Source organism: Coffea arabica, chromosome 9e, assembly GCF_036785885.1.
Source record: "Coffea arabica cultivar ET-39 chromosome 9e, Coffea Arabica ET-39 HiFi, whole genome shotgun sequence".
In the NCBI taxonomy this organism is placed as follows: Eukaryota; Viridiplantae; Streptophyta; class Magnoliopsida; order Gentianales; family Rubiaceae; genus Coffea; species Coffea arabica.
The window spans coordinates 27,821,710-27,848,778 of NC_092327.1; the positions used below are offsets into that span (position 1 = coordinate 27,821,710).

The following is a 27,069-nucleotide window of genomic DNA, read 5'->3' on the forward strand; positions in this document are numbered from 1 at the left end:
TTAGTTGACAAGTTTTACTCTTCTATATTTTATTAATTCCCACACCACTGGTACAGTTTTGATACTAGACTATAGAGCTGTCCCTTCATATACACCTTACAGATTTGAAATATAGAAGCAATCTTAACCCCCCACCACTTTTGTGCTCCATGCATCAGTTCTAGCAACTTTAGAAGGGAGATGCTTGGCCCCTACTCTTGTTTATTAATACTAGGAGGCACAAACCGCGCGGTGCGCGGTGATATAAATATTTTTCATGCCCATGCCTGCAAGTTCATAGCTAAGGAAGAACTAACGATGAAATAACTTAATGGAGAAGAGGCTCACAAGAAAGCAACATGCGCTAACCACAATCAAATTACATTATATATTTTAGAAACAGAATAAATTTTATAATGCCATAGATACATATTTTCAATTCGTTTTTGTTAAGGACAACAACAGCAAAAGAATTGCTGGATTGAGGAAGAAAAACAAGCATTTCGCCTTCTTCGAGAGAATGATCAGCCGCAAATTTCAGTTTTGATGGAAATTCTTTTCTATCATTTCGATGACATAAATTTTGCTCTCATTCTGCAATACTATCGTTGGAGTTGTGCTTTCCTCAAGGGAACAATCAGCAGACTTTGAAACTTCCTACAAGCAACAAATTTATGAAAAGTTTCAATTAGATCACAATAAAGTTCTAATGCCGAGAATTTAAAATACAACATGCATATAGATACGTATCAAACAATACTTACACACAGGAGTATAAAACTGATAAAAAACAATTAAGAATCGTGCAATCATGGCTAAGAAAGGGATTTATAGATGATGTAATTGTCTTGGAAAGTGTTTGCTGATCCATGCATTGTGCAGTCAAACAAAGAGATGAAAAATTCTCTCCTAGAATGGATAGCAAAGTCTATATGTAATGGCGTGCAATCTCAGTAACTTTTTTTTGGTAAAAGCAGGATAGAAACAAGTCTAAACCATGCATGTAAGAATATTACACGACTGAACAAGGAATGAGGATTCAGTTTGAAGGAACAAAAATAACATACCAGAGTCATTAAAAGCAAAATTCTGAAGGGAACAAAATGAAGAAACAGACAAAAGATAGAGAACAAAAGCTTAAAAACTATACCTATATAGCCACAAAGATATCAAATAAATAATTATGGTCAGATTAGCAATGACTTTTCTGCATTATAAAGCAAGCTGAGGTAGACACTTTAACAAAAATGGGCATACAAGTTTCAAAATGCCTACCTAGAATATAAATAACTACTAAATCACAAGACAGTTCTGGATTCATGTGTCTACTATTGAGACAAATATATTAATAGGTAACAATCAAACAAAAAGTACCTGTGATCAAACTATCAATGTCATTCCTATTGTAATTATATAAAACAAACCAGTCTAACCGTTTAACAAAATTAGTCACACAAGTCTAAATGTACCTGCCAAAAAGATAACCACTAAACCATACACAAGGCTTGACTTCATACATCTGATAGTAAAACAGATTAGTAGGTAATAATAGGAAGACAAAAGCAGTAAAAGAAACACTCCTGCGATATCACACAGATAGGTATGGAAAGATAAAATGAGATTTGTGTTCACCATAATATATTGTAAAACAAGTATTTTGCCTTCTTCAAGAATGGTATGGCCAATCACATAGATAGCTCAAAACAATTCAGAAACAGTGAATACAATTTAAACCTGCAACTCTCTTGTATACTCATAATATATTGTAAAGAACTTGCTTACAACTGAATTTTTCTTTGGTATTGCTCTACCTCTTGCTTCCTGATTGCCAATTCAAAGAAAAAAGATTTAAAATGGATGACTTTACTTTAGTACATATGTGTGGCAACAATAATGTAATAAAGTTCAGTTGTAATGTATGCCATACCATTCTTTGATGATATTAGCATTTGTAAAGATAGACCTAACTCCTCAACAGCTAATAGCTACTGGAGCTGTAATTTACATCTACAAATCTATTAGTTTTAGGAATCCTCCTCTTGCATCATAGACTACTGAAAAACAATTTAAAGACAGTGTAAATTTTCTACAAATATTAAAACAGTAATTGGATAAGATATGTGCCATCAATGTAGTCAAATTTGTAGTGTGCTACGTGATTTTACCAATCTTAACACTAATGAAATTTCATGCAAGAGCTCTTGCATAGTCTCTAGCTAATAAAATCCCTAGACAAAATTTCAAGTCATCAATTTAAGGAAGATGTTGTTCAAGCTCTGGTACAGAATAGAATTGTTAATTCATATTAAGCAAATCCTTGTTCTATCACTGACAAAATCAAAGCCTCTTTGGATGCTCAAAAGGTTCTTTTACTTTGCATGTAGCAAATACCACTCCCTTTCATAAGCAAGGTGATCAACTACATATGATTGGTCATGGTACAAACTCCATGAGACATTCATAAAAAAGCCAACCAATCAGCACCAAGAGATGGAATCCTAAGGACCGCTAGACAATTTTCAGGCGCTACAACAAGATATAAAACACTAACCATATATTTAACAACTAATTTACAAATTATAGTGGAAATACACAGCCACTTTATAAAAAACATAGGACTTCTTAAAACACTCTTGAAAGTCAAACAAACCATCTCCACTAACCAGACTAAATGACAGATAAGACCATGACAACTCCATCCGATTCAGATTAAAGCTAATAAAAAGTATATGGTTGAGAAACAATCATTAAGAATGGTCAAAATCCTAAATAATGAGAATTCACAAACTCACCTATTGAATATGTTCAGCCACGTAATCAAGTAGTTTTTTTCCATCCTGAACATGGAATTCTGCCAAAAAAAAAAAGAAAACAGGTTTAAAACAAAAATTAAGTCTGAATTCAAAATTTATTTCAAGTAGACGGGGAGTGATAAAAAACTGAAGAATTATAAATTACCATCTGTAAATCAGCCTCAATCTAAAGAAACGTAAACTCATTACATTATCCCATAACAACCTGAACCACTTCCAATAAATTGATGAGACAAGCGTGCGAGCGAAAAGAACCAAAGAAATGTCCAATTGCAGCACCTGCGCATGAAATTGATAAAAATAATAAAAGAGTAGAGGAGAAAAAGATTAGATAAGAAAGGAGACAAAAAACCCAAAGAGGTTTGGCCATACCACTATAAAAGAAAACCCAAAAAATTGATGAGATCAGATACTAAGAATTCCACGAGCAGCATCCCACTGGTCATCTCTGTTTCATGGAAAAAAAATACATTTTAGAGAAAATATTGATTCGGCAACTTCTAAGTTCAATATGGAATTGGGAGAAATAACGAAAAAACAGATATAGAGAAAGCAAGAAAGCAAAGGCACCACCATCGCTGCTGATTCTTCTTACCTTTTCCCTCCTTAACCTGCACTTTTCACACACAAATCGCAATCAACTATCGATCTACAAGCATCTGCAAAGAACGGCGCAGCACGGGGAAGAAAAAGAAGAACAAAGCGGCGGTGGGCGAAGCTTGAGAGCTTACTGTTGATTAGGATTCTGTTGACCCGCCCATGTGTTGGAATGGAAAGGGTTGTTTGAGGCCAGATTTTAGAGAAAATGAGAAATTTGGTGGCCTTCACAAGCGAAATCACCGGCAAAAGTTAAGAGAAACAAAATCAGGGTTAACATCGAATCAAGTAATGAGATTCCAAAATGAACTACTAATCTAGACTTGTGCGGATCTTCACTCGTCTGGAAGTTTTATTGAAGCTTTCAGAGGTCGTGGAATCAAGAATAAATACGAGCGAAAGCACGAGAGAGAGAGAGAGAGAGAGAGAGAGAGAGAGAGAGAGAGAGAGAGAGAGAGGGAGGAAAAGGACAGGAACGGAGAGAGTCTGAGGAGAAGAGGAGAGAAAATAGAGAAGAAAAGGAAGAGGAGAAGATGAGAAGCGGCGCCTCAGAGGTTGGGTTTGATTTAGGGTTAGAAGAAGGTCTAATGGGAAGCTAACGCGCGATGCGCGAACAACATAATGCTTCCAATCCACATGCCGGGCACGTGAGAGGACGACGAAAACCTCCAGCTCATCACAGCCCTTCGGCTCTTTATCTACTTATGTTGAAAAGCTGGAGTTGGCATCCTTTCCCCACGTACGGGATATTGCCATTAAAGTTAAAAAAAAAAAAAAAAAGTCTTGTGTGAGATTATAGTAAAATTAAATAGCTTGCTTTGCTCCTTTTTTTTAATCTTTTTGTGTAATTTGGACAACTATATTCACGATTATTTTCAATACGCGATATTAAGTTCCTTTAAAAAAGAAACACCTAAAGATCAAAACTCTTAACCCACAAATATTGAAGTCCCCTGCAGCTTTAGAGAACTTGAAAATAGCCAAGAAGACATTGATCAAATGGATAAAATTGAGACCCAAGAATTATAAGTCTTGGATTCTAATCTCTTTTTTTTGTCAACACGATAAATTCTATACTACAATTACTCTATACTAGGGAGGGGGGACCTAAAAAGGTCAATGAGAATTCGGTGAATCACTACTAGTCCAGACAGGTACCTATGTATCTGTTGGCGAAACATTTTCAGGAAAGTCTGGATATTAGAATGTAGACCAAAAAATTTGATCACTTGACCTATATCCAAGTAGAGTTTTAAAGATCTCTCAAGTCTTAAAGCTCTCTAATCCCCCTATTCCATCCTTGCTTCTTAAAACCCACACTTCCCTTGCTTGGAAAAAAATTAAAAAAAAAAACTTGAAAATAGAACTCTTTGGCTTACTTTAGGTGCTTTAGTAAAAGATGATGAAGTTAATACAGCAAAGCCTGATCTTCAGAAAGAAAACCTTCTGCCTCAATTTTCTTGAACTCATGCTCAATCTGATCTCGGGATGAAAATCTCCAACCTCTGTTTCCTCCCAAGTCATGTTCAAGGTTCATTGCCAAGATAAGTATCTAAGCCAGTCAAGCTCAGAATGAGCAAAAAGTGACGGAAAGATCACTAGTGTGGCCAATCATGGTGTTTAAACTCTAGTATGATAAATTTAAGGTTTACATTCTCTGCATGTCCAATAAAGTGTGTTAAATTGTTTTTGACATTTTAATAGACCTCACCAAGGACGAAAAAACCGATTAAGTAAGAAAATGATGTTTATTCATTGTAAAAAGAGAAGAACTTGTACATGTATAATCAAACATCAAATATCCCATATTGATGACAACAGTAACAGTATCCAGGACCCTTTGGAAAATATGCCATATTCATCATTCTTCTAAGAGACGTCAGAAAGAAGGATCTAAAGTATCGAAAAGTAAAAGGGGGAGTACAAAAATCAAGGTTTTCGATTCCACCAAGACAATTGCTATGATGGATCAAACTGAACCCCATCCACCACCGCCAGGAGTAAAAATCTGAAGAATTTCGCCAGCATGAACCTGGACTGTATTTTTCCCTCCAAGAAATACCCTCCGTTTATCTTTTGTAACGAGGAAGTTTGCACCCCGAGCCCCATCTTTTCCTCCCTTCAAACCCCTAGGGGCGTGTACACGCCTTTCTGAAAGGATGCTCATGACAACAGGACGTCGAAATTCAATCTCCCTGACGAGACCATCACCTCCTCTATGAAATCCTGCACCACCGCTATTTTCTCTCAATCCAAACTGATGCAGAAAAACTGGATATCTTTGCTCAAAAATCTCTGGATCAGTCATGCGAGTATTGGTCATATGACACTGGACTCCACTGGTTCCATCCCAACTGGCGCCAGCTCCACTTCCACCTCCAATTGTCTCATAGTAGCCGAAAGTATCATCCCCAAAGGTTAAGTTGTTCATACAACCTTGAGAACAAGCACATGCCTGAAATGCAGTAAGTATAACATCAGTTACTCTTTGAGATGTTAGGACATTCCCACCCACAACCGCAGCTTTGTCACTTGGAGACAGAAATGAACCAGGAGGAATGTATATTTTCACAGGTGCCAAGCAGCCTTGATTAAGAGGAATATCAACATTCACCAAACAGCGTAGGCAGTAAATGACTGCTGCAGCAGTGACTGCTTCTGGTGCATTCCAATTACCACAAACTTCTGGGCTTGTCCCAGAAAAATCAAAAAACGCTTCACCTTTCTCACCATCAATAGTAAGTTTTAGGTGTATAACAGACCCATCATCCATGTAATCTTCCTCTTCAATGGTCACTGAATCTCCCTCCTTAGACTTGGTTGACTCGGAGACGACACTGGATGCAATAGACTTGAGCATTTCTCTCACTGCTTCCTCTGCATTATGCTGCACATAACTCATATAAGCCTGGACAGTCTCCAAGCCATACTGCTCAATGAGCTCCTTAATAAGGGATATTCCCCTTTGATTTGCAGCAACTTGAGCATGAAGATCTGATAGATTATCTTGAAGTCTTCGTGTTCCAGGTATGTTGTAAGCTGAACCATCAGTGCTTGGGAACTTGAGAAGTTTGTTGATTCCTTCTTCCTGGAAAATTCCCTTCTCTACAAGCTTAAATGCCTTTATTGCTGCTCCTTCTTCCCATATAGCCTTGGAAAAAGGAGGCATACTTCCAGGAGTTATACCTCCAATCTCAGCGTGATGCCCTCTGCTTGCCACAAAGAATACCAACTTCTCTTTGTCAAAAACAGGTGTGATAACAGTAATATCAGGTAGGTGGCTACCACCAGCAGAAGGATGGTTAGTAACCAGAACATCTCCTTCGTGCAAATCATTGCCCCAGTACTTCAACTGCCACCGGACACTGCTGGACATAGCTCCCAAATGGACAGGGACATGAGGGGCATTCGCAACAAGACCCCCGTCAGGACCAAATAGAGCACAGGAGAAATCTAGACGTTCCTTAATATTTGTTGAGATGGAAGTTCTCTGTAGTGTCCGTCCCATCTGTTCAGCTATCCCCATAAACCTGTTATTGAAGATTGACAGCTGCACAACATCTGCAACATTTCCGGATGCTTTATTCCCAGCTGAAGTTGATTCTATCTCAATTTTGATGTTGCCATACTTTGTAATCAGTGCCTTGCACTTGGGCTCCACAATCACAGTGCTATTGCCATTTATAATGATTGCTGGGCCAGGAATGACATGGCCACAGCCTAGCTCCTCAAGTTTGAACAAGGGTGTATCCTGCCAACCATCACCAAAATAAACCTTGTAGTAACCTCCAACTTGAGGGGTCCTCATGGCAGCATCCAGGGCCCGTGGCTTCAATATATTGGTGACTCCAATACCACGAACTCTTACATCACATATAAGGATATTTCTGTTTTGAAGTTTAAATCCATATTCTCGTTGGAATAACTTAACAAATTCAACAGCATAATCACCTCTTGATCCATCTTCATTAACAGGGCTCTTTACCATGATCGCAGTATCAGTCCCTTCATACCTTAAATTGAGATATTCTTCTGTTTTTATATTTCCCTCTCTAAATCCTTGCTCTTGCAATTTCTGTTTTACCTGCTTCAACAAGTTAGCTTCTCGGCTAGAGACCTCCAGCAGGGACTCAGGGCCATAAACAGCAGAATAGGGCTCCTGTGCCTCCTCTACAACATCTGCCAACCCCATCCCATATGCACTCAAAATCCCACAGAAACGGTGAATAAGCACTTCCTTCATACCCAATGATCTAGCAATTGCACACGCATGCTGGGGTCCAGCACCTCCAAAACAAGCAAGAGCATGGTTACTTGTCTCGTGGCCCTTCACCTCAGTCAATTGCCGTATTGGACGGCACATGGTTTCATTGGCAACCTTAACAAATCCCAGTGCAATCTCCTCCACTGTCATATCCTTTGCTGATGAATCCTGGCTCTTGCGGTAAGAGTTAATTTGTTTTGCAAGTTTCTCAAATGCAGCTCTAGTTGCATTAATATCTAATGGCTGATCTTCATTTGGACCAAAAATTGATGGGAAATAATTGGGAATCACATACCCCAGAATAAGATTTGCATCTGTCACAGCTAACTCCCCACCTTTCCTGTAGCAAACAGGTCCTGGATGTGCACCCACAGATTCTGGTCCTACTCTGAAAGCTCCAAATTGGAACTTCAGTTTAGATCCCCCACCAGCAGCAACAGTGTTTATATCAAGCTGAGGTGCTTGGATTATTGCTCCAGCAATCTGTGTTTCGATGACTTGCTCATAATTACCAGCATATCGGCTTACATCAGTGGATGTACCACCCATATCAAAACCAATGAGCGGCTTATCTGTTTCAAGCCCATAAAGAGTTTGTGTGTAGCCAACTACACCACCTGCAGGACCTGACAAAAGTGCTTTGTGGCCTGAAAATCTACTTTCAGGTGCAAGTCCTCCATCTGATTGCATGAACAAAACATTCAACTTCCCCAGACCTTCATCAAATTTGGACATAAATCCTGATAAATACTCTTTAATAACAGGAGTAAGATAGGCATCCACACTGGCAGTGAGACCCCGAGGAACAGCTCGAACCATAGGAGTCAAAGCAGATGACAAGGAAACATGCCTGAAACCCAAACTCAAAGCCAACCGCTCCACAAAAACTTCATGGTCAGGGTAAGTGTAAGAATGCATTAAAACAACAGCTAAGCAACTGATGCCTTTCTTCAACAAACTTTCAAGCAAAGGCCTTAGAGCTTCCTCATTTAGGGGCTTCGTAACCTTGACAAGCTCGCCTGAAATGCCTTTAATTATAGATGCAGAAGAATCTGGAGTTATTTTCTGATCGTCAGGCACAAGTTCAACTCTCTCATCAACTTCTATGACCTCTTCATAAAGATTTGAAGGTTTTGATACAGTGAGGTCAAAGATATTGGGACGGGCCTGGTTGCCAATCTGCAGCAGATCCCGAAAGCCCTGAGTGACACATAGCGCAATTCGTTCCCCTTTTCTCTCCAACAAAGCATTTGTTGCTACAGTTGTTCCCATTCTTATCCACTCTATCTTATCTGTGGGAACTTTTGAGCTTCGTGAAAGTTTTTCCCCAGTATATTCTTCCAGTATCCTCCTAATTCCTTCAACAGGAGCATCATCATAGTTAGATGGATCAACCGACAACAATTTCATAACTCGGCCTTCAGAGTGTCCAGGAATTTCTGCATAAACATCAGTGAATGTCCCACCTCTGTCAATGCAGAACCTAAGTTTCTCTCCGGCAACGCTTCCCATTGTCAAACGCTCAAAAGTAGGAATGTTCCAGCAACTACAACCAAAACCTACAACAATAACCAATAAAGATATGGTAATTGTTGCAGTCATACAAATCATTTGATTAAAGAATTCGTAGAAGTTTCATATTCTCCAACTCATCAAAGGTAATACTCTAATAATGGCAGGAAACCAGTTAAAGAAAGAAGAAAGATAAAATCACTGGATTCAAGTCCCAAACCAGTTAAAGAGAGAAGAAATTGATTAGAAATGGTGCAGCATAGTTAAAAGCTTTACATTCACAACAACCAAAAGTAAGGGAAAGAATGAAGAAAATTACATCTCGAAAGCCCATTTCTAAAATGGTCTCTCCAATTATGGAAACAACCAAAGAAGAGATTAAAGATCATTCTCTCAGACCCAAAAAAAATAATAATAATTTACAGACCTATACTTTGCTATCATATTTTGGCAATGTTAAAGTATGACTGATGACAATGAGAAACCAGCAACTTGTAAGAACTTAAGGAAATCATGTCCATGATTAATTCTATATGATCGTACAAAATATAATGAGGGAAAAATCAAAATACACTTGCCCAATACTCTATGCTGGATCCATCTCACATAACCACTACTGAAACAGTTCAAATACAGTTAGCCAAGAAGCAAATAACACAAGAACCTATCCATTACTACAAGCGAAGAATGATACTAAAAAAAAGGACATTTGCTAGATCAACATCTACAATATATTGTTAAAATAATAGAATGTTAGATTAGGGGTTACTTTTCGTTGGGTCCAAAAGATTTTGAGCTTTGAGCCAATTTTAAAATGATCATACTCTGACGGTTCATTTTCACTTGCAGTTACAAATTTGATAAAATTACCAAAAACAGTTTATGCTAATATGACTCTTCAAAAATTGATCTACAATGACTATTGACTGTAGGACAAAATGTTGAAAGATGAGCTATCCCAACACTGTTACTCCTACAGGAATTCTTTTTTATCTTTTAAATAATTTGCATTCAACAGAGACCCAAAAAAAGGCATGATTGTATTAATATTTGATGTTAAAGATCAAATTTTTGTCTAACAATGCAAAAAACCATTATATTGCAAACCTTTTAAAGTGGTGAATAAGTTTCTTTGCCAAACCATTAGACATCAAGCTAATAAGAAGACAAGAACCAATATGTCCTTTAATGATGTTGGAATAAGTGGGAAACTTGAATTGACACTGAATGGTGTAGTCTCATCACTAATGATAATTGAAAACAAAGAAAAAGCATTATAACTTGATAGACAAGGGAAGCATTTCAATGAATCATGCTCTACAAATATTTATAGAGAGGAAGAATAAGTCAATTCTTCAAAGAAAAGTAGGGGGAAAATCAAAATTGAGAAAGAAACATTCAGCACAGGGCTTAAAAGGTCCTTGCAGTATGTTTATTTGTTAAACGACTTGACCAGCACATTGGCCATCAACAAAATTCAAATGATCTAGATCCTAGAAAGAAACATATGATGCACCTCTAGCTCTTGGTTCACGATATGTTGCCCAGAGAAAACCTAGAAGACGGAGAATGTAAGAGGAATAAGGGTGCAATAAGACTGCACATGAGGACTAAGGAAATGAAATCTGTGGGTGTGGAGTCTGTGAGGACTCAGAAGTGATGCAGAAAGTAAGAAAGGGATTAAGGCAACCCAAGAAGCCAAAATTCGGTTATTCGAATTTTTTACATAACATAAGTTCTCAATTCCTTGATTACCAATACAAAACCCCATAAAAACAAAGAAAAATGTCCCCAACTACTAAAATTAAGACCGAAAGGGCCTACTAAATTACCAAAAGAAGCTTGAAGTCATTTGTATTTAAAATTTTCTCGTTTAACACATTCATCAAGTCCATTTGTAGATTAGCAGAACACAACCAATCAATTAAAAACAAGCAAATGAACATATATCAATAGAAGAAATTAAAACCAGATCAATGATTAACATTAACCGTGCTATTCTTCAAGGTAAGAACCATGTCACTGTCAACTGAGACATCTGTTGAAACAGTTCAGGACAGCTCCAATTGTCTAGGATGAACTTAAAACATCAAACAACTAGGATGAAAAGACAAAGAACATGAAATCAAGACATCACACGACTAGGATGAAACAAAAACCCAGGACATACTCAATAAGATTGCATTCTTAAACTTGGAACCAGAAATATTCATTAACGGTAGCTTTGCACTCAATACTGTAGAATAAGTGAATAGGTAGCAATTTTCTAATAAATTCATAAATTACACATATACCAATGTAAGGTCATCTTTCTAATTATCCAAACTGCTAAGTTCTCAATCTCTAATACAAGAAAATGCCAAAACCCCAACTCAACAAAAGCTGCAGAAACTCAGTCAAGCCCAAAATCCCAGAAGAAAAGAAAAGAAAGAAAACCCAGGAACAAATATAAAAACTTTTCATGAACACTGATAAGATGAACAAGAAGACAAGGATGACATTACAGTAATGGATTAGATAGCACACCTTTGAAGAGAGAACTGGAGATGTAGATATGGATATAGAAAAAGCAGGCTGCTGAAGGCTATTTATAGCGTTAGGATGAGATGGAAGGAGCTGAAAATATGATTAATTAATAGGCTGGATTTAGATAGTTGTACTCAATTTTGATAGGGATGGCTTTGCCTATGGGGATGAATTGTATGCAATTTTGTCAGCCATTGAATAGGAGTTGCAGGGATGGTTTGAGGGGAAAAATAATTCCAAGATTTCACAAGGTATGACACCCGACGGCATTATGTAGGAGATAAATAAATTTTTTTCCGGTGGGGTCAAAGTCGATTAAATTATCCTCTTCGACAAAAAGGAAAATGCGGGGAGATTTTGAGGGAGTTTGGAGTGAAGACCATGAGTTGATTATATTTATGTGGCAATTAAGAGGGCTATTATCACTTTACCCCTTAAGATTGTGTGTCATTATTAATTTCCTTCCTAACATTATTTTTTATAGTCATTTTATCCCCAAAATTAATAGTCAAATTTAACGGAGTTTATTAATTTCTGTGATAAAACATGTTTAATCTTTAAAATTATTATCAATTTACCCTCATAAACTATAACTTTATTATCAATTTACCCCCTAGAATTAATTATAGGCAATTTATCCCATCATTAAACCAACTTGACAAGTTAAAAAACTTCATAAAATAGTACCCTCTCTTTTGTATAATAAAAACAAGGGTTATTATCACTTTACTCCATTAAACTATATCACTACTATCGGTTTATCCCTTAATGTTATTTTTTTAGTCAGTTTACCCCATAGATAAATCAACTCAGCATGTTAATAAAATTTTGATAAAAATACTCTTTTATTTTATAGCATTACTACATTGTTATTATCACTTTATCCCTTTAAATTATAGTGATATAATCGCTTTATTCTCTGACATTATTTTCTAGATATTTTACCCTATCATTAATCTAAAAAGTATGTCCAAAATTTTTAAACGTATTTACTTTTTTATATATAATTAAAAATAAAAAAGTTGGAATAATTATTTATCTTTTTTTCCACTGTAAGATTCCAAAAACATAAAAATAAAAGGGTTTTCTCAAATTTCTTTTTTCACACTTATTAATACTAGGAAAAGAAAAAGAGATTGGATAGAAGGAGACAAAAAATTAGATTTTACAAAGAAAGAAAATAAGGGAAAATCTAATATTATTATATTACTTTAATGTTCTCGAGATTATGATTGGAATTGAGTAGTAAACAAAAAAGTAAAAGTAATTTTAAGATAATAAAAATATTGAATTCATTCTTATTTGTATTAAAAAAGGAATTGAGCTCCCCCTCTCTCTCTCTCTCCCCCCTATTTTTCTTTTTTTTCAATATTAATAAAATTGCCAAGAAGAAAGATATTAATGTTTTGACTTTTTTCTTGATAATAAAAAGGAGAAGAGTCACTCCAAATTTTTTATTGTTTCTATTATACAAAAAAGAGGGTAGTATTTTGTAAAGTTTTTTAACTTGTTAAATTGGTGCAACAAGTATAAATTTTTTAACTTGACCAATTGGGGCAACAAGTATAATTTTTTGAAAAGTTAGAAAATTCTGCAGAAAAATTGCAAAACAGAGAAAACACGGCTCAATACGCGACAAAAAGTCACATTTTCTGATGCCGCGTATTCCTTTCTGCAACATTTCAATAGAAAATGCGGTCTCTAACATGCGACCTTAGGTCTAAGCCTACATATTCATTCCTGCATTTCAAGCTTCTTTTAATAACAAAAAACACAGGTTTCTTTCATGCCCTTTCTTCTTCTTCTTCTCGTGTTTTCTCCCAACCAACACTCACACAATTCACAAACACTCAATTTTACTCCATTTCTTTGTTAAAAATCATCAACCCAACACCATTTATCCCTCATACAGCCACTTTAATTAATTGAAATCCAAGAAAAACATCCAAAAATTCAGTTTTTAAGAGATTGAGAGTTAGGGTTCTTAGTTCTTAAAATTTTCAATTGGAGGTCAATTGAGGTGATTTTCACAAGGCTTTTGGCATAATCTTTTTCTTCAAACATCATTTTATGTGATTGAGATACCATGACAAGAGGAAAAGGACCTGTTATTCGCGAGCCTTCCTCCTCTAGCACCGAGAATAGTGAAGAAAGTGAAGAGATAGAGATGAGCGAGGAGATAGAAGAAAGTGAAGAAGAGAGATCTCTTTCGCCTCAACCTGTGACGAGGCGTCAATGAGGGAGTACATCTAGACGCTCCGAGGCCGATGTTTATGATAGTGTTAGGTTTTCAATTCAAAGGAATCAAGAGTGGCACGAAACTCATGCTAATTTGGAGTTTATATTTGAAAAACATGTTAGTTCGAAGATTGAGACGGTTTATCATATTTTTGAGACATTTACCCAATTTGATTGGGTGTCGATTCTCACTTTGCCAACTCATTACTACTCGGACTTGGTGCGTGAGTTCTATGCCAACATTATCAACAAGGCAAGTCATAGTAGAGAGTTGGTGGACTCTCGGGTGTGCAGTACTTGAATCTACTTGACTCGTGATCTCCTTGCGCGCATTTTGAGTTGTAATAATACTGGTCCAGTTGTTGATTTGAAGAAAGGGTTCGTCGCTTGCAATAAGAGATGGGATCCATCACACGCCATGTCTCGATTTGGTCTCGAGTATCAACCTTATCGATACTCAAGGAAAGAGACGTGGTTGCTAGCGTTTTTGATACTCACCATCGTCTCATTATCTATATGATAGCGCATAACATGATCCCAAAAAAGAGTGGTCACGGGGAGGTCCAAAAAAGTGATATCTACTTTTTGGACTATATGTTCAACAATCGGGAACCTACCTATGCTTGCATTCTGCTGCCAACATCATCATCAGTTACATAAGGTCGATGGCGAGACAGCGCACTACTTCTTTCAAGCTTGCATTTCCCCATCTCCTATCGTTAGTGTACAAGCGGGTGAGACTGAATTTGAATAGAGTTTTTCGAGTCGCTATTCGCCCCAGTACAGAGTTATTAGTTTCTTCACTTCATGGCATGGAAATTGCTATAGAGCATATTCCTTTGCCTACTCAGGAGCGGCGATAGAAAGCATGTCATGGCCAAAACAAAATTGGAGCTTCCACTGCTGCTCTATCTCCTCCACCACCTCAATCCAATTGGCAGAGATTTTTTAATCGATTGGATACAATTGAATATCAACTGGGTCAATGGATATTTGCATGTGGCGCATTGAAGAGCATTTGGACATATCACCTCCTCACGATGATAAAACCGCAGATGATTGAAGATGCACTGGCCTCTTGATGCCTTTTGCTTTTGCTTCCATGTTTCTTAGTAGTTTTCTTTTCATCTTTTCTTTGTAGAATATTTAATTTTCATTTATCATTTTGCACTTGAAATTTGTGACAGTTTTAATTGATTTTGGTCGTCGATGGTTCGTGACTCAAGGTTGAATTGGACCATAGCCATTGAATTGGGGAGTAACTTGTTCTTATTTTCTTTATTTTCTTTCCCTACACATTGCGGACAATATGTATGTTAAGTGTAGGGAGAAGAATGTCTTAAATGTCTTAAATAAAGGTTACTTCTGCATTTAAATGTTTGGACATGTTATTGAAAAATTATTTTGTGATTTAAATTGTTGATTTTTGAGTATTATTGGTAGGGAGTTTTGTCCAATTTTAAGGAAACATTCTATCAAAATTTTTTCAAAATCTTGTCCATAATTCAAAATTTGTGCCAAAATTTTTTATAAGTCATTCATTTGAGTAGCCCACAAATGCATGAAAATTAAGTCCCTTTTGTTTCAATTTCTCCTATATTAGTGAGATGAAATAAGTAATTTGAAAAGTCAATATTCACTTGACTTGAAAGCAATTATTGTGTGATTACTACTATTGCATGTGAGAAATTATATCTTGTAAAATAGAAAAAATTATGCCTACAATTTTGCATGATAAATAAAACTCTCGTCTTACTTGATTTTACATGTAATTGATTTAAATAGTTGCTAAAATGTTTTCTTCCTTGTATCTACATTATTGAGGGAATTGTTCAAAACAAAAAAAAAACTCTAATAAATTCTTGTACTGAGTAATCAGGAGTTTTCATCTATAAATGTCAATTTTTCCGTAAAAAGGTATTTGAATTAAGGAGAAAGAAGTGAAGTATTGAGTAACCGGGGATTTTCATCTAAAAATATCGATTTTCATTTAAAAAGACACTTTCACCCTTTTAAGAATGAATAAAAGAGAAATAAAGTGAATAGTTACCTCTTTAGGTTCGTAAAGTTAACATTTCATTTCAAAGGATGAAACTCTAAGGTAACTATGCTGGTTAGTTATTTGTAACACTAGATGAGATAGAGATATTGACTTTGTTAGATTGAATTTTGGGTATAATTATTTCTTTTTTGCATAATATGATGAGTATTGAGGGTGATATGAATGGTTGCTTAATGAAAGTTTGTCGAGTTGAGAGAGATTGATGTTCAAATTCACTTGATTTGTTTCACTTCTTAAATCATTGTTGAATCATTTTTCTTATTGTTTGAGAAGAAACAATGATTTAAGTGTGGAAAAATTTAATAAGTGTTTATTATGAGTGTTTCTAAATAGTATTTTGTGTCTATTTTTTGTACAAATTAGGATGTTTTAAGATGTAACTTACTCTCTAAGTTTCTAAATTTTGTGAGTTTCAATTGAGCAACTTAATGTGCAAAGTTGGCTAAAATTGCAGGAATTGAGGTGAATTATCAACGTTGGATCGAGATGGATTCAATTCGAACTCATTAGCGCTTGATTCAACGGTAATTCGGAAAGTAGAAGAGCATCAAATACAAGTATTATTGGTGAACTACATGGGCAAACACTTGAACAGGAAGTTTTTGATCAACTGGTGCAGAAAAGAAGCAAGAAAACGTACCAGAAGCCAATACACGACCTCAAATACGTGGGCTTAGGTCGCGTATAGCAGGATCGCGTATTGTGCCTTATTTTTATGCAACTTGTTCTATTTTCATACTGCTTTTCAACTCAATTTTATTTTAGAATTTCGACTGCACATGCTCAAGATTCTTTAGGGAAGAAAAGAAAAGCTCTATGTCATATCATTTTTCACTTTTTGACTCTCTTAACATTATATATGTAAGAATCATTGAAGAGAGAGGGAGTTCTTGGAAGTTTTTGCTAGTTCTTGGTAGAAATTAGTTGTAGTTTTTTCTTCTTCTCCCTAACTGGAAACTTGTAAGAAAAATTTGGAGAATTCATTGTATCACTTATTTTGTTGAAGAAATAGAATATTGGGATCTTGTTCATCACCTTGGCTAAGCTTTCTCCATCTTTCTCTTTACTTGTGATTCATTATATTTGCATGCAATGAAGTTATGCTCTTTATTGTCTTATATCACATGAGTAGCTAACTTTCTAGATCTAGGGAGTAAACGAAACTTATGGCTACTTGATATGAGTTGAATATGATTTACACTTGTTATCTCTTTTATTAAGTTGTCCATTTATTCATGCTTATTACTTGTTATTGCTTGATCACCAATAACAAGTTCTTAGTTGTTATTATTTAATGAAAATTGGTAATAATGATGGAACAACATAAATGGAGTTTAATAAGTAGACTCATGAGAATAGAAGTACACTTAAGGGAATTAGTTTTGTATTTCATGATGAACAGAAGAGTAGATCTAGTTGTTCACTATGAGAATAGGAAAAACTAGACTATTCTACACCACTACATCATGAGAGTGAATTTTGGTAAATTTGAAAATGAATCTCTAATTAAACAAAAGTAGTAATAAGAGGTAAATCTATTCACTTGCATCTTTTGTATCATAAGTGGACTCTATTTCTCTAGACTCAAGTATTTAGTGACATTTGCCCATAGTTATTTTGCAGGTTATTTAGTTAAACTAGTTAACTAGCAAGTATTATTATTTCTATTGTTTTTATTTGATAGATAGTCTAAATAATAGAGCACGTAAAGGACTTAGTACTTGTAATAGAATTTCTGATGGGATTAACCCGATACATGCTCTAAACTACTATTTGATTTGTATATTTACAATCAAACAGGTATATTATGAATTTAACTTGCACTTAAATTGAGAACCCATCACATAGTTCGAATTCGTATTCATATTTATATTCATAAGGTTGGACCAAGTCTTACCGAGGACAGTTATGATTACAAATGAGATTTGTTCATATCGTTTACCAATGCTTATTTCATAAACATTATACCTACATAGTTCAAATTTTTACTCTTCAAATACCATTGAAATAAAGCCACATATGATCCCATTTTCACATAGAAAAATCGCATTTAAACTTCATGAAACGTTGCTTTTCAACACAAAGGCAGTGAGATCACTCACTTCAACTTCACAACAATATCTTTTCCTCGATCCTTTTTTTTTTCAACTTTCAACCTGAGGCTAAATTATCTAATTAATACATAAGAGATTATTCTAAACTTTATTAAATCATTATAGGTTCACTTGAGTCCTATTGACTTTGTCATTGGTTTCTTATAACACTACAAGTTCAAAACAGATTTCCAGAGTGAGCTCACTTTAGAAAAACAACTATATCTCACAATCCAGTAATCAAATTAGAAAAGAAAAGACACTATTAGAAACTAGACTCAGATTTGAAAATCGAAAATATTTATTTTCAAAATCTGACTTGATCCTCAAACAGTAATTGTCACAGGTTGATCTTTTATCCAAATTTGTAGTTACTCACACAATGATTAACAACTTGTGAATTTTTTACTGCATAGACTACTTTATTTCTGGTTTCAAACATGCTAAGTTTCACCACAAAAAAACAAGGATCCCTATCAAGAATTATGATTCTTCAAACATCCCAAATCAGCCTTCATAGATGAATTTCCAGATTTACAAAAAATGTAATATTTTTAAAGAAACAAATGTTAAACTCATTAAGAAATTCACAAAGCCTCCAGATTTATAGTACAATCATGATACCTTCAAATCATGGTTTTTATTCTAAAAAATTACTTCAAAAATCATGACTTTACAACAAAAATTTTGACTACCTGAATCAACTAATTTGCATGATAGATTAGGAAACTAATTTCTTTAATTCAAGAACTAGATGTGTAACATTTGTAAAATCATAGCATGTTCATAATTTGACTCACAAATAACTTTTAAACATTCTTGTGGAAGTCTCTTGGACAAAAAAATTATCCAAATTCTTTTCTTGACAAAAATTCATTTAATATCCTATTCTATCAAATAGGACTTGGGACAAAAACAAAATCCCAAAACTAGGGTTAAACATTTAAATTTATACATGAAATTTTATAGACAAACATTAGACACATAGCCCTAACAACCTGAAAATTTTCACTCAATAAAAAGATGCCTAGTATCTGAAACAAATTTCAGAAATACGCCTAAAGAACTAGAAACCCTAATTCCTATTTCTTGATTTTCTTTCATACAGAACTTCACTTGTTTCAAGTGTTCTTGATCTTTAAATGATTCAAAAAAGATTCTTGTACCAGGTCTTATCGTTTGAGATCTAAACTTTAACCTAGACAATCTCAACAATTTTGAAATTCTTGAATTTCTAAGAAGGCTAGAAAATACCTCAGCTAAGGTTAACTCTTTTCATTTTCTTGGTCACATTGCATCTATCTCGTCTCACCAGCCTTGTCCGAGACTGTACTCTTCCTTATTAGAATTTTCTGATTTCAAAGTGAACACATGCTCTCAAGTTTCAAGCTTTAGGGCTAGGGGTATTCATAGCTAACAATAGCTGCACACAACTTCCAAATCCTTCTTCAAAAGTAATTTCCTTTTCCTTCCCTTATTCCACTTACTAGCCGACCTAAGTCCCCTTGTTCTTTTTTCCTTTTTCCTAATCAAGCTCCCTTGACTAAATTTCCCTTTCCTCACCAACTGAAATTCCATTTTTTTTTTTTTTTAAGAATCAGTCGTCTAAAATCCAAAACCAACATGGACTTCCATTTTTCCCTTCATCTAGAAACATCATTTCCTAATTGTTTTAAAACACTAGCTAAAATATTTGATACAAAAATAATTCTTTTCTACCTAAGAAAATCATTTGCATGTTAAATAAAAAATATTTTTAGATAAGCATAGAAATATTTTGACTGGGAAAAATCAAATTTCACCACCTTGTAAATATTATTTTTCTCAAATGTTTATATTTTGAAAGCATATTTTTGCACAGTAATTACTCAGAAACATACAAATTATCTTTAAAACACATTTTCCTTTAATAAACAATTAAAACACAAGATTTTCAAAGAAAACTTTGATTATATTTTAGAAAAGCCTTTTATTATTTTACTTGACAAAATGCAGTCTTGTAGTTATTTACTTGAACGTACTTATAGTCATGGGAATCATTGACCATTGTTATTCTTATTACTCAAACAAAAAAATTCTGACTAATTGTCTAAGAAAAGTACGGATAATTACTTATAGTATTACTTTAGTTTCTTTTTATAGCATTTTTTAAGTTCTAAAAGGGATCAGTGTCCCCTACACTCCGTCGAAGTGCCACTAATTACATTACATAAAAATGCCAGTAAAGTATGAGTTAATTGGCATTCCTAAACATCAGCAAATGACTATTCTCTTGATGTACACATCTTAATCTCTACAACATATAAACACATACTTTCTCTCCAAAGGAGCATTTATTAGTATACAAATTTATTAGAATTAAAAACTAATATTTAAAAATTAATTTAATATAATAATAGAACATGTTGTTGACATATAACTTCATGAGGTACACATGAAATAGAGTATTGTTATTCAGTACTCAAATTCAACTTATTATTGAGCGAATATGACTTTATAATTCTAGCAAACAAATATTTCAGCGGTAATATTTCAATTTTAGATTTGCTATTTTGTACTTTTCAGTTTTGCTTACCAAGGTCTTTTACTATATCAGAAAACAGCATAAACAAGACTCATTTATTTTATTTTCTGCGAAGAAAGAGGTGGGTGGGGAAGCACTATTGGTAATTTTTTCTTCTGATCCTAATAAGAATGTTAATGGGTCAAGTCTTATTGAAATTCAATTTACATCCTTTGTATTAGTATGGACTATAGATTCAAATCCTACCCAAACCAGACTCTGCATAGGTCTTAGTTAGATTTGATTTACTATAATCTGTGTCAAGATCCTAATCTAGAATAGACTCTGCCATAACCCATAATCTATGTGTATACACAATTTCACAAGCACGTAAACCACCCATCAAGAATTAATTCAAAAACTCTACTGTATCAGCGTCCTATGTCAGTTTATTGTTTAAAGAGTATTCCAATCTAAAGAACTTTGAAACATCTAACATTTTTTTCTGGTATAAATGACATTCAATTATTATTCTTAATTAGCATAGTGATAATTTTGTTGGAGTCAAATGACAATTGTTTACAACGATTTCTATACTAGGGGGAAACTGACAGATCCAACTAAGTTATTGGAACCCTAAAGTGGACTAAACCGCCTCTGGACAGACGGATACAAGTGCATAGATCACTCTGTTAGCATCTTTGAATTCATCTATTACTATTATTTTCCAGCAGCTCCTGGTCGGAATGGGAATGAGCTTGCTTCACATTGTCCCCCTAAAAAAGCAACCCTATAGGACTCTTTGCATTCTTTCTATTCCACTATTTTTAAGGCTATTTTCATATAACTTTTACATTTCTAATTTGTAATTACACACCATAAAAAAGATTATTGGATACCCATTAGATATCTATAACCATTACAATCTGGGCTTGGGTCTTTTTATATAAAAAAAAAAAAAAAAACTTGTTAAGGTGCCAATTTGAGTCTAAATTAGTCTAGTGTGGGTGAACTTAAATTTAATGCTTCTAGCCTTAATCTTACCAAGTCATTTTCAAGCTGGCTGACTGCCACTCCACCTGATTGTGTTTTGGAAAAGCGTTTAACATTAATCTAGGTATTCCCAAGACCCAACTTAGTCCATAGAGATATTAGTCTCTCGATCGACTCTCAAATCCTTCCCTTTCCCGCTTCTCCCTTGTAAGATTTGGAGTCTTTCTACTGACCAACAATAAAAAATTAAAATTAAAATACTCTACGTTCGACACTCAAAAATTTCTTTCCTCCCAATACCTAGTTGGTTGTGTTTTAGGATTAGCGTAAGAACAAATCAGTATTGTTGTCCTTGCTGTAGGAAAGAAATGTACTGAACCAACTTTTCTAACGATGATTTCTCTAACCAATGATTAACATATTCTTTTTAGACACACTCATATTCATGAACAGTTTTGGGTACATTCTCACAAAATACTGACACTCACAGCCGCACTAGACTAATCCACTGGTTAGACAGAACCTAGTAACAAAAGATATTAGATATCAAAGGTAGACGCAAACCAGTCTTATTCAAGTGGAGTGAAATTTCTATATCATGGATGCTCACCTTATAATAGAAAAAACCAATTATGACCAAAAAAAAATAATAATAATAAATTAATAGCTTAAACTACACTAGCATCCAACTCAATTGAGCTAAGTATATGGTCTTTCTTGCCTAATGCGTGTCAAGCCATCCCACAAGTACTAGAAAAGCACGCAGCACCGCTAGAGTTAGATCATTTCAATCTTCAAAATTAATAACAAATCCTACATATACGATAGTCAATTAATTTTCCTCTCTGTTCAGCCTTGGTACACTGCTAGAAATCGAAAATCCAGTTTGGATTGCTTTTTTTTTTTTTTTTGAAATTTTTATAGAAAATATATTGTAGTGATTTGGTGTACAGGAAGTAAAAAAGATGATTCAAAAATGTGTCAAGGTGTATTCCCAACATTTTTTCCTAAACTAGCAATTCAAACATCACCTAAAAAATTTTCCTCCAAAATGGAACTTCTTTTCCACCTTTTTACATTTCAAGAGGGAATGAAATGCTTTCATTTTATAAATCACTCATTAACATCAAGACTTGTTCTTTTTCTTCTTTTTTTTTTATCCTCTCACCCTCTCTGATACCCTTCCATCTCCCAACTATTAAGCATATGATTCGAATCTTGAATCTAGCAGTACTGAAAAAGATTCTAAAAGTCCTTCCCTGACCATTGGGCTAATCCCAATAGTTAACATCAAGACTTGTTTAAAATGTGGATTTAGAATGGAATGCTACGAATTATCACTTCCAAGAGAAGTTGCTCTCTTTTTATCTCTCTTGGGACAATAAATGTACAAAAGTTAAAGTTTATTCCCAGTTCATATTATTTAAGTGTAACATCAATAGATCAAGAGCCTCAAAAACTGAATTTTGTCTAGTTCAAACTGGTTAGTGTAATTCTTATATTTTTTTTTGTGTAAATTCATAAAATTTGGGTGTAAACTAGAATTTATTAACTCACACAACAAAGTTGGCTTTTCTATCAAAACTATACGAGTTTATACTAAATGTAACAAAAGTTACACCAACCAGTTTAAACTAAACAGATTTCAACCTGTGAGGCCTCTGATCCTCCACGAACAAAGAAACACAAGTAGTTGTGCTATTACCTTATATAACATGGTACAATATAATGAGAGAAGCAAGTACCTCAAGATCTCACTTAGAATGTGTCATTCATAGAGTCAGATCCAGAGTACTTGCCCCGCATGCATTCTCAGTACTAGTATCATCTATCAACCTTCTAATCTTGGAGGAAGATGGTGAGCACAGCGACAATGATAAATGGCCATCATCATCCTCCAAACCTTCATGGTAGCCATCCCTAACTGGCCCTAAGCCAAGGGATAGATTCAAGTGGACATTGCAATTCGATGCCTTCCTCTTCACTCCTGCTCGCTTTTCGAGAATCATACCTTCCTCCACGCCCAGAATTTTACTTCTGCCTGAACTGAAGTACACAGTTTTCGATTGCACCTGCTTTGAGGATTTTAACCGATCTTGCTGGTATTCTTGCTGGTCATGAAATGATTGCATTGTGGATTGTAATTCATCAGTGTGCCAAGATGATAGCTGATTTGAGTTCAGGATCCTGGAATAAACTTCACTGCTCCTTGAGCCAATGTTCCTTCCGGTCCATATATCATAAAATCCTGGCCTAATCTTGTTAATCATGTTCTGTCTCATTGTAGAGATTTGCATTAAAGTCGCAAGACGATCCCAAGTTGCTTCTCCATATCTTAAGTTTAATAAATACGCATTCAGAAGTGAGATTAGATGCCACAACCCAAAACTACTATCCTACCCCCGAGCCTGACTGTATAATGTATATTTTCACATACTACGAGATGTTGTATGGTATTTGAAAGACTTCTTCTTTTTTTTTATTAATACATATATGTTCACTGAAAATTTTGCATACCTGAAGGTGGACTTGTGGTTATGATGAAAGCCTGGAAACATGGGAATTTGGCTCAGGTTGAAAATATTTGGATCCACACCTTCAAAAACCTGCCTATGATCTGTTATCCCTGTATCCAGAAAAGGATTTCTTGGATTTATAAGATGCCTTCTGAACTAATACTGTTTTACCAGTGATACAAAAACCTTTAAAACGGCCTAAAGCTAAAAGACGGTGAGGGAGAGCCAGAAACATCATACCTTGACTGGGGTCATCAATCTTCTTGCTCCTATACATCTATCAGACACAACCAAAAGAACAGTATATAAAAAATACCACAAGGAGAATATATAGTCAGTCAATGCCATTTGATCTGTAAAAAATACACTGACTCAAAGAGAACCTTGAAAATTACCTGCAAATGACTCTTCACATGAGTAATGTTTAGCCCTTTTGTGTTCATCAATTGAAGAACTGACTTTGGTGTTGCCCCTGCACCAAAACAAAACACTAACTCAATATCGTTTATCAGATTTCAAGGCTATAATTACTTTACAAGTCCATGAATGAGAGCTTACTTTCTTGTCCACCAAGTCTCTCAACTGCATGAAGGAAGCGAAGATGAAGATCAGGTGTCCAACGGAGTCTAGGCATCTTGGATCGGACATAAGGCCTTACAGGGGGCTTGTTGATCTCATTCTCTTCAACAGTACTGCTGTTGCTTGAGGTTCCTCCATCTTTCTGCTTATGATCATCATCAATCTTCCCTTCATCCTCGTTCTCGTCCTCATCAGCCTCAGTTTCCCCAGAAGAAGGGCATGTCTTGGAGCATTCAGCATCCCCACTTCCCTCCATCTATCTTATGGTATATTTCCTGTGGCCTTTTGCTTTTGCCTTTTTCTATATCAGGTTTTGGATTTATGGATCATTTTTACAAAGGAAAGCATTAAGACTGATCAAATCTGGACAGTTCTCATAGAAAATGAGAGCTAAAAAGACTTAATTACTTAACATGGGTTTTCCACATAACTGGGCTTCAAGAAATGTGATCACTTACAGTACCTACATGACTACGTCAACAAATGGGAAATGGAGCCCTAGACCTTGACAAAGAATAGGGAAGACCTCTCTCTCTCTCTCCGGTGTATATAATTACTTATGTGATGATGAAACATGATTTGCAATTAACCAATATAAGTTCACATATACCAATCAAATCTCCTATGTGTTGTCCAGTTTCTGTAGAATTAATTTCATGGCTTACAAAACAAATGCTCACTTATTAAAAAAAAAAAAAACCAACGCTCACTTAGATTTGAATTTTGAGGGTTAAAAATAAATAAAGATAAGTGATAGTTAGAGGGGCAAATTTGGATGTAGAATTACACCCAAAAAAATAAAAAGGATGCAGAATGCAAATGTATACAAGTTTTCTTTTCTTTTGGATGTAATCCATGTACATATGAAGATTGCAGAAAACTTTGGACCAGTTCAAACTTCATTCAGATACAAAACTTTCACTAATTTCAACGACACAGTATGCAAAGGCCAATAAATTTCGCTGCATTGTTCTGATCATTAATGAGTCCAGGAAAGTTCAAAGTAGACTTTTGGCTCTTTTTGTCCCTTTCATTTGAGGAAACAAGTCTTGGGACCATCAATCTATTTATATATTTGCTCAATGATTTTATCAATTTCTGTACGTTTACCAATGCCGGGAGAGATTTCTCTCTCCCCCCTTTTCTTTTTTCTTTTTGTTTTTGGTTAATATACCAAGAGATTATATGCGTTAAACAACTTAGGTAAGTGCTTCAAGTGGCTTTCTTCAAAATTCCCTGGTCTTTCACATTTCACATTGGCAAGGATTTCAACCGAAAAAAAAAATGAAGAAGAAAGAAAGAGAAGGACCCAAATAGTCCTTCAATTTTTTTGCTGAACCACTTTTAATCCTCGCGTGTGTATATATATATATATATATATATTTGATAAGTGGAAGGTCTTGAACCCTAATCCTCCAACTTTAATTTGGGACAATGTTGTTTTTTAAAATTTTATTATTGAGCTAATTTGGTTCCTCCACTTTAATTTGGTATGGTGTCGTCTCTTAACTTATATTATAGGGACAATTTAAGTCTCTAACTTTTTTAAACCTCAGTTTAAGAAGGAGTAAAATCATCAATTCATATTTTTGACCGTAGACAATAAAAATAGACCAAAACTCTGCAATTCTGGGAAGGGGGAAAATGCTCTCAAGGAAAGATTTTTGCCCAACTCAACTACTTATAATAAACAAGATGATTGCTGCAGATTCTCGAGATGCAGTTGGGCCCTCTCCTACTAGAATTTGTATGAAAATACAGTATTAGTGTATAAAGATGCCGTTTAACCCAAAAAAAAAAAAAAAGAAAATTTTGAGCTGGGTTATTCTTTTATTGAAAGCATTTTTCTTCTTCTCTGATCTGTATTTTTTCTAAGTTTTGGTTTATGTTTCTTTGATATTCATCAATTTTAAGATTTGGATTAACCACTGGAGTTAGCTTAATGGATAGAGGAGAACTATTAGAGTTTTTCTCACTATCGTCGCGTTTAAATTTCGAATTCTGTGTTTGATAATTGAGAGTGAAAATGTGTGGAATAGGATGGGAGTGTATAAAAAAAAATGTTAAGACATGAATCAGCAGCCATTGAACTGGTGATTAAAGAATTGAAGGACAAGTTGGTCGATAATGAAAATTAAGGGAAGACATCGTCTCAGATTGAAGTGAAGGCACCAAGTTGGCCTAATAATAAAAGTTAAAAGACAGCCTTGTCACAAATTAAAATCGAATGATAAAAGCAATTTATTATTAAACAAAAAGAGGAGAGAGAGAGAGAGATGACTATTTAGATCATTTCTCGAAAGAAAACGGTGCGTGTCTAATAATTTCAAGATATAAACAATGTATATATTATTACCGTTGAATTTATAATACATGGTATAAAAATTAAATTTT

General features: G+C 34.8%; 2 protein-coding genes and 1 long non-coding RNA gene across 8 annotated transcripts; all 3 read right to left on the reverse strand.

Annotated features, from left to right (window-relative positions):
- Positions 1–339: 339 nt before the first annotated feature.
- On the reverse strand, positions 340–3,939 carry LOC113731126 (uncharacterized). 2 transcript variants are annotated; one of them, XR_003458487.2, is made up of 6 exons: positions 3,388–3,939; positions 3,165–3,240; positions 2,938–3,071; positions 2,772–2,830; positions 1,762–1,800; positions 340–636 (listed from the first exon to the last, which is right to left on the reverse strand). It is a non-coding gene; the product is annotated as an uncharacterized lncRNA (long non-coding RNA). The 2 variants fall into 2 exon arrangements; XR_003458486.2 differs by lacking the exon at positions 1,762–1,800 and having other exon boundaries at positions 3,388–3,934.
- Positions 3,940–5,118: 1,179 nt separating this feature from the next.
- Positions 5,119–11,943, reverse strand: LOC113710323 (5-oxoprolinase 1-like). Of its 5 annotated transcripts, none has more exons than XM_027233266.2 (2): positions 11,692–11,943; positions 5,119–9,212 (listed from the first exon to the last, which is right to left on the reverse strand). In XM_027233266.2, exon 2 carries the CDS (start codon positions 9,163–9,165, stop codon positions 5,359–5,361), a length of 3,807 nt encoding a protein of 1,268 aa, XP_027089067.1. In that variant the 5' UTR covers positions 9,166–9,212; positions 11,692–11,943; the 3' UTR covers positions 5,119–5,358. The 5 variants fall into 5 exon arrangements, with proteins under 5 accessions (XP_027089067.1, XP_071921465.1, XP_071921464.1 ...); XM_072065364.1 differs by having other exon boundaries at positions 11,670–11,943; XM_072065363.1 differs by lacking the exon at positions 11,692–11,943 and adding an exon at positions 11,460–11,663.
- An 11,208-nt stretch (positions 11,944–23,151) lies between these two features.
- Positions 23,152–25,182, reverse strand: LOC113709668 (uncharacterized). The gene is made up of 5 exons (XM_027232490.2): positions 24,655–25,182; positions 24,492–24,568; positions 24,337–24,373; positions 24,098–24,206; positions 23,152–23,914 (listed from the first exon to the last, which is right to left on the reverse strand). The coding sequence occupies exons 1-5, from the start codon at positions 24,929–24,931 to the stop codon at positions 23,353–23,355; spliced, it is 1,062 nt and encodes a 353-aa protein (XP_027088291.1). The 5' UTR covers positions 24,932–25,182; the 3' UTR covers positions 23,152–23,352.
- Positions 25,183–27,069: the final 1,887 nt, after the last annotated feature.

Excerpts from the sequence above, each read along its gene's own strand:
- LOC113710323 (XM_072065361.1), bottom strand. The coding sequence starts at position 11,444 with ATGAATTTATTAGAAAATTGCTACCTATTCACTTATTCTACAGTATTG. Across the intron at positions 9,213-11,335 it reads TAAGAATGCAATCTTATTGA|GTTTTGGTTGTAGTTGCTGG; the intron begins GTATGTCCTGGG and ends TTATTGTTGTAG.
- LOC113709668 (XM_027232490.2), bottom strand. The coding sequence starts at position 24,931 with ATGGAGGGAAGTGGGGATGCTGAATGCTCCAAGACATGCCCTTCTTCT. Across the intron at positions 24,374-24,491 it reads ATGTGAAGAGTCATTTGCAG|ATGTATAGGAGCAAGAAGAT; the intron begins GTAATTTTCAAG and ends TGTGTCTGATAG. Across the intron at positions 24,207-24,336 it reads GATTGATGACCCCAGTCAAG|GGATAACAGATCATAGGCAG; the intron begins GTATGATGTTTC and ends TTCTGGATACAG.